The 7954-nt window shown below is 44.3% G+C and overlaps 1 protein-coding gene across 1 annotated transcript; it reads right to left on the bottom strand.

The window, feature by feature from the left end:
- Nucleotides 1-1926: 1926 nt before the first annotated feature.
- LOC118475430 (uncharacterized) lies at nucleotides 1927-6125 on the bottom strand. Its single transcript, XM_035963850.1, has 2 exons — nucleotides 4626-6125; nucleotides 1927-3831 (listed from the first exon to the last, which is right to left on the bottom strand). The coding sequence occupies exons 1-2, from the start codon at nucleotides 6088-6090 to the stop codon at nucleotides 3437-3439; spliced, it is 1860 nt and encodes a 619-aa protein (XP_035819743.1). The 5' UTR covers nucleotides 6091-6125; the 3' UTR covers nucleotides 1927-3436.
- Between the last annotated feature and the right edge of the window lie 1829 nt (nucleotides 6126-7954).

Genomic DNA, 7954 nt, shown 5'->3' with positions numbered 1-7954 from the left:
ACTCTACTAAGACTCGAGGGCCGACTTCACGTAACTAAACTAAATGGCTTAACTAAACTAAAAAGGAACTAAACTGGGATAAATCTTAACTAAAGGCGTACTGTACTTTGCTTAACACTCACTATATTCAGCTAAAGCTGGATGCGTATTATATTATATCTTGCCTTGCCTTGGTAGAGCGAAACTTTGAACCCAACACAAGCAACTCTCCAGGTTTAGCGATATTGATGGGTTCCAGCCTCATTCCACTACTTACGCTTCCCGCAAGAGAAGAGTCTTGATTTCGATTCGAGAAGGTAGTTATTCTTCTTCCGATAGTCATATTGATTGATTCGAAGAGACTAGAACGATACACATTCCCTGCATTTCTGCCAGGAGGCAGAAATGGATGGTGGAAACGGATGCACGAAATACCAAAATAGGAGCAACTTATTAAATAGGGCTATCTATACAGTAGGTCAAATAGGATCAAGTTTTGCCAATTCCGAATTCAAGTACGAAAACTAAGAAGTTGGCACTTTTAACACAAGGAAAAGGGAGCCCACATAAAAAATCGAAAGCGAGTTGGTGCTTGGGAAAGATACTGGTACCTTTAGACTAGGGTCAATAATTCATTAACATTTTTTTATTTTCCTGGCTTAAGGCTTTCACCGCAGTATTGTCTTATGCTTTAGCCAAGTATAGCTCTTAAATCTGTCTGATTTGCCAATCCAATGAATCATGATTTCCCTTGCTTTTCAGATAGCCTTGACATGAATGAAATGTGCACTTGACCGTTATCCCTTGCTTTGATTACACTCTCTCTCTATTCTTATCTCTTGTCCGGCACCAATCCTTCTTCTTGATCCCAACCTACTAAGAGTTTTCCGATCGTCATCCAACCAGTAACATGTGATGACCGAATCGACTGCTCTGTGAAGAGTTGGAAGTCAAGCTAGGGGATATTCTCTCTCAACCTATTCTTGGGACATTGGCCAAAGATAATAAGCGAAGAAGGAAGGCAAAGATACTTGGATTCCATTGATTATCTTCCATTTCATCCTGCACTTGATTGCAAAACAAAATCAGAAGCTGTTCTCAGATCCGTTCTCCGCCGATACCAATAGGAAACCTCAGCTGGAAACTCTCTAGATAGCTTCTTAGCGCTTAGCTACTTTCTCCTTCTGCGCCGCTAGCGCTACTACTCCTAGTGATAGGAATAACATACTCTTTTTCGCGATGAGGCCCATCTTGGACCGGTAACGTATTCTAATGATCTGGATCTCTGGCTTATCTCTTACTTGACGGATTCTATTTCAGCTAGTGGGATTTCATTTAAGTGACGATAATCAGGAAAGAACAGGGTGGATTGGCTCTGATCGATACCATCTAAAAGTGCTTGCTTCATTCATTCGTGACATTACTGGTTATTCTTATTTAGTTTCGCCTCGCTCTTGGAATCATGCGCATGGCTCCATGCATATTCATGGGGGGCCTAACGAGTGCTACGAGTGAATGCGTAGCTTTGTCTTCTCTTATTCAATTTCGAGTTAGAGGTTAGAGGGAAAGAGAACTCCCCCAAAGCAGCCATTCTCTTAAGAAGAGCTATTATCCCTTGTTATTTCTAAAATGTGTATCACCATACTGAATCTAGCGCAAAGCTAGGAATGATTATCGGAAGTTGGCTACTTACTTAGACTTAGGTAAATCAGTTCCTTCTCTAAGACCTAACTGCGCTGTCGAGGGTGATCTTGAAAGAGCACATGAAGGATAGGGAGGGACCGGAATTCCCCTTTTTTAAAGAGCTGCTTGTACTCAAGCTTGAAGGTGGAGATCTTATAAAGGTTGCCAGTAAGCAAGAAGCAAGCAGGTATCTATTAACAGCAATAGTCAGAGTCATATAAAAGGTAGCCAAAAAGAAGCATCGAATCCATCAGGTTGTATGAAATGAAAGGAGACCCACAGTCCCACTTCTCCTTCCCCCCGCCCCAGAAATGGGGCGGGCCTCGTTCTTCTTGACGATACCACCGTTCAAAAAGACTACACCTTCTCCCTAAAAACGGAAATCTGGTTTGGCAGTCACAAGGAAGATTGTGTACCCCAACTCAAAAAAACAGGCACGGGACTAGCCCGCTGTCCCGAGGACAAGAAAAAGGCTGTGTTTAGCCTTTTCGTGCGCGATCCCAATCGTGGACCGTTAAGTCGATATGGGCTTTATCTTAGGTTCCCCCGTATAGGTATAAAAGAAAACCCTTTTCCAGTTCATGTTATCGAGGACCTGGGCGATTTTTACCCGCTTCTCGGCGCTCGCCGTTTCAAGGTGAAGATCTTCGTTAATCCTTTTTAGGATTTTTTATTTTCGTATACGCTGGCATGAGCGAATAACATTTTTGATTCGTTCTCGCAAGAACGAAATGGATGGTGCTTCAGGTTCAGGGTTCGGCGGGGTGTGGCTTGTGGATGGTTCGGACGCGGCATTTTCCTCCGACTCCGATAAGTTGAGGTACTTTTGCCAACTCTCAGAGGCGGATCCCGAAGCCGACCCAGAAGAATTCATCCAATTTATGAGAGCGGATTCGCTACCGAAGAAGACCCCCAAGAGAGAAAGAATCACCAAGGCGAGACTCCCAGGGCAGCCCATCTTTCTCAAAAAGGAAGAGAGGGTGAGCCCAGAACCCCATTCTTTCAAGAAAGTTAGAATAGAATGAATTCTGTCGAAAAAGAAAGCAGGAAAATAGGAGTAAGCGAGTAGGGTCAACAAGATTCTAAACGAATACGCGAAGGATATTTTTTATATTATTCCAATTATTATTTATTGATTGATTATATAATTTTTTTTAGATCCATATTCATTTTCATTTGCAAATACAAACTCTCTTGCATTTTATTTTGACTTTAGCGCTAAGGATAAGGGAACGGAGAAAAAAAGAGCTGGCTTGGCTGGTACATCAAGCATATGACATATTGCTTGTTCGGTGTGGTACACATATCTGTCAATGTCAATCAAGTAAGAAAATTCATTCCCACTGTCTGAGGAAAAGGTGAAGAATTGCAATTTATTGAGCTTGTAAGGCCCGTCCCCGATAAAGGGTATAAATAGGGCTATAAGTAGGCCGTTTGCTATTGCAATAAGGGCTGCTCGCCTTTCCTTTTGACGGCTTGGCTTCCTATCGCTCCTATGTAGTGGTCGGCCTTAAAAGGAGTCTTCCTACCATACCATCATGCATGCCTATGTTATAGTGCGTTAAGCTTCGGCAGAAGCAAGCAAGATGATGAAGCGAAGCTTCGTAGACAAGGCTCGTTCCGTGCTTTACTTACGAGCTCGTGTAGTAAGGCCTCGCCCTACTTCAATAAGGGCTTATGCACTCCACTCGTAAACGAGCGTTAGAGCTTTTTGAGCGAGCGAGCGAAGCCTTCCCTCACCCGAGAATTGCATTTCCGCTTCAGCTTCCCCGGTTTAGTTGGTTTGGAGGATTAATTGATTGGATACCCAATCCGCATAATCTTTCAAAGTCACTGCTTCTACGACGATAGGCGTAAAGGCATGATTAGTTCCACAAATCTCACTGCACTGACCATAGTAAACTCCTTCTCGTTGTACCGAGATGGAGGTAAGATTTGAACGACCAGGTACAGCATCACATTTGACACCTGAGGAAGGTACAGCCCAACTATGAGGTACATCAGCGGGTGTTACAATCATACGTAGATGAGTTTTGGCTGGTACAACCACTCTATTGTCAACTTCTAATAAACGTGATTGACCCAATTCTGGATCATCTTCTGGAATCGTATAACTGTCAAAAGTGAGTGACTGTTCATCGGAACTGTTATAGTCCGAATACTCATAAGGTTGGGTCGACGCCCGCCTCCCCCCAAACTTGACTTGCAAGTTTCCCCGCAAAAAGCTCTCCACGCCTACTCTTATTTTTAAAGAGCGCTATTCTTCTTTAGTTAGGTAGTTCTCCCCCCTCTTGAGTCACCCTTATCTAAAAAAAAAGGACGGAGTCTATCTAGATCATAGGATCACTGTATTCAGAGGTCAATTCTCTTTCTTTGACCTCCCACCGTTCACGACATCCCTTGCTTCTCGCAAGAACGGCTCCTCGGTGGAGGAGTAGAAGCGCTGGTCCCCTTCGGCCAAGTGCTTGTGCGTGCTCTTACCTACCGTAGGACCTCCGTCCCCGAAGCGAAGAAGGAGGAGCAGGAACAACAGGTTGTCCTCTCTTGGCCCAGTAGTTCCGCAACTACTACCGTGGTTGTTGCCAACGGGGATCCCCCATTCCGAAAGGTAACGGGGCCGGCCCTTAGGTCCAAAGTTGTATGCCACTGCTGTGGTGCCGATAGATTCACTACTGAAGCCCCGTTATCGGACATTGCGGGCTTAGCATCTATTTTTCGTATATCGCTCCACCACACCGAGAAGAGGTATGTGTACCTCCAGCAATAACAAGAATGGAACCATAGGCTCCTATGCTGGGAGCATTTCGGGGTATAGGTCTAACCACCTCAACTCCCCGTTTCTGGCATGCTATAGTTCTTTTAGTCTCTCGACGACGGGAATGGGAGATGACCGGTAAGCCAGATGCTTCGCGAACCACCGGTACATTTCGTTGCACTTAAATCACCCTCGTTAAGAGGCGCACTCCGATACCATTGATGTCCAATAGCTTTGATAGTAATGGCTGGATCTACTAATACCCCGTCCATTGAGTATAACAGAGCAAACGATGGTATAGCAATGAACAATGGAATGACACTAGGAAAAATGGTCCGAATAATTTCGATAGTAGTTCCATGAACAATCCTTTGCGGGATTGGATTAGTTTGCTCGTTGAAATGCCATAAAGCGCGAACCAACATCCGTGATACGAAAACCAAAATCAGAATGAGGAAGAAAAAGATATCGTGATGTAAGTCAATGATTCCTTGCATCATAGGTGTTGCTGCGTCTTGAGATCCTAATTGCCATGGTTCCGCAGCATCACAAAGAGCGATTGTGAGGAATCGACATTCTAATGAACGAAGAATCATTGGCAGCACCAGAAGTAGGACCAAACCGAGAGTGAGTAGCATAGACAAGGATAGATTTGTGAATGAGACATAGTACTCACCAATATTCAGATCCAGAATTGGGTGAATTCCAAATTGATATTGATCCAACGGGCTGTTGAGATTAGGTAGGTTACCAAAATACCCTCTGCCTTGTTGGGCAATCAAGTAGTCCCAGTTGCCCTCGGCAGACATTCGGGCGTGCAGATCTTGTATTCTCTGACCAAAACAACTACGTCCCTGAGGTGTGTGAATCTCCTCGAGTAAGGAGCGCCAAAAAGCGTCGTAGTCCGCAATCGCACTCTCACGCCGGATACCAGAGAATAGATTCACACGGAAAGCGCTTATTTCCTGTACTGACGGGAGATTCAGGTTCCTCTCACGCAAGATACCTTCCATTTCTCTAAATAAGGGGAGGGCTCGGAGTACCCTATGCACATCCTCCACCGATTCCGATTCTCGATTTAGTGGGATTCCAGGCATCCCACGAGTTGCAATCATAATGGGTTTACTACTTGATAATAGCATTTTTCTATCCGTTAATAAAAATATCATCGTACTTGACAATTCCATCTTTTTCAGCTCTGCTCCCAAAAGAGAAAGGAGACTAGACTGATCCATTCTTGACGTCGGCGTTGGTTTTTCCAACGAAACGAAAAAAAGAACATTCGAACAAATAGACTTGATTCCATGACAAGCAAAAATGCTAGCTTCCCAGTACAGTAACGCATACACTATAGACTTTATTCTCCCGTGCTCTACCCAACGAAAGCCATAGTATAGTAACGAAAGCCATAGTATAGTTGAGAACAGGAGCGGGAGACTGAACACCGACACAATGTCGATTTGACAGATCATCGCCATCTCTTTTGATGTAACGAGCACTCTTTCACGAACTTCTCGGACAAAACGCAATGCTCGTTTCGCATACACTAGAGCGTTTGTCCCATCCTTATCTAGTGGGCCAATGAGATTACTATTACTATTACTATTACTATTACTATTACTATATACTATACGCATTTTCTGAGGAGCAACATGAGACTTGATTTCCTCCATCTCTGAATACGAGTTCAGCTCCGGCACCTATTGATTTAGCTCCTTCTAACATTATATATAATATATATCTATCTATTATCGCGTGTATACTTTCTTTACTTTGTATCTGTGCTATTTCGGTTTTCGTCGGCTACCTGACTTTGATTTTTCTCTTTCGAGCCGAGAAAAAAGAAAGATTTTAAAGCCAGGGTCCCATAACTTTATAAAATAAGAAAAATCCATTTTTCCTATATAGAGATGATATCGCGCTTGCGGCTCTTTCCCCGATTTATCGTTGATTCCTTTTCTTTTTTTCGCCTATGCCAACTGAGCTAACTAACTTGCTGTTTTTTACTTGTTTGGTATCTAGAAATGCCAATTCAGTGAAACATACCAGAATATCGTACTAGATAGAGACTGGGCTCGTCCTGTATCAAGTACTATCTGCCTTTCCATGGCCTTGAGCGGACCTTTACTCAGCTCCTGCTAGAAGGGCTTACGACGAATAAGATTGTTGGAATGGCTTTAAGTGTGCCGGGCTTGCCCCTATTCCAGTACTATATAGATAGCCTCGCCTCGATGGATCGTTGATTCCTCAATCATGGCATGCACAATACGCCAGAGAACCTAAATCATCACATCATTGTAATACGCATTTTCTTGTAAGTTAAGGGAATAGGCCCTGCCCTGGAAATCCATCTCGATCGAAAGCAAGTGAGCTTGTCGGTTGAGTCGTCATAGATAGTGGTTTCCTCAAGTCAAGCAAGCCCTAGAAACTCGATCCCACAGGGGAGGGGATATTCATTTGAGTTGCCGGTGCCGATCTACGCTTTCCAGGTAGTGAGCCTGCTTCATGACTCGATCTATATTTGATTTGCCGAAGATAGTGGTCTCCTTTTGAAGAAGTCGATTTTTCTCTTGCTTTTCCACCGGGCCGGTGCTCCCCTCTGTTAGGAAAGCTGGAAAGGTCTCTGGTTTGTGAGTGACAAAGGTTTCATTCATCTTACTGCCGTTTATTGGATCGAGAATAGAAACGATTGCTTGATGGCTGGTTGAACCATCCTTGCCAATGAGGTGGAGTGGCCAGTGCATCCCATGATATGAGTGACTGCTGGGCACCCTTCCCGCTACTTCTCTTTCCTCGGTAAGCGGATTTCCGTGGAGTTTGCTCCGCTCTAAAGAAGGGTTACCAGAATAGAAATAGGGGAAGGATAGGCCTCATCAATTAGCATTCTATTGAGTCATTGTTTAGCAATCTCGCAGTCATTGAGACAAAGACTTAGCACAGGAGAGGGATCACTGGAGCTATGGCACTTTTTAGCCAGTCTGGCTGAAAGCAGCCTAAGTCCAGGCAATGCAATTCCGGTGGGACGTGCCCAAAGTGGCTTTTGCCAGAAGAAGCGGTTTTGCGGGATGGGGAAAAAAGGCATTTCAGTACATTGTTCGTCGAAGGAATAGAATAAAATAAAGGTATGCTCTCCTGAAAGGAGAAGGAATTCAGGCTAGCCCCCCTGCTCTATCGTCAGTCGTTCTCACTCCTTCGTCCATCATACTCCCCGCGCCGCACTCCCCAAACTCTATAGGTTGCGTTAGCAATACGAGCGAATTGGCGGTTTCGAGCGTGTAGCAATGCGAGATAGAAGATTGAGCTTGCATGCAATAGCTATGGGTAAGTGCGCCGTAGGCACGAGTGAAGGGAACTAGTAGCCTTATCACGTCAGGTAGCTAGCTAACCGAAGGAGATATATGCCGTTTCGCCACAACAACGCCTATCGGCCAAGACCACTTGAAGATGGAGAGTCAAGTCTATCTCGCCATGAAAAGTGAAGTGAAAGTAAAGTAGTAACAGGATTTCCATTGAAATACTATTATTTCCGATCTGCTT

The sequence above is a fragment of the Zea mays genome, unplaced genomic scaffold (assembly GCF_902167145.1).
Source record: "Zea mays cultivar B73 unplaced genomic scaffold, Zm-B73-REFERENCE-NAM-5.0 scaffold_446, whole genome shotgun sequence".
Classification (NCBI taxonomy): Eukaryota; Viridiplantae; Streptophyta; class Magnoliopsida; order Poales; family Poaceae; genus Zea; species Zea mays.
This window is presented reverse-complemented; position numbering and strand designations above follow the sequence as displayed.

Coding starts and splice junctions, on each gene's coding strand:
- LOC118475430 (XM_035963850.1), bottom strand. CDS start 6,090: ATGGAGGAAATCAAGTCTCATGTTGCTCCTCAGAAAATGCGTATAGTA. Junction 3,832..4,625: donor TGGACATCAATGGTATCGGA/GTGCGCCTCTTA, acceptor CGTCGACCCAAC/CTTATGAGTATTCGGACTAT.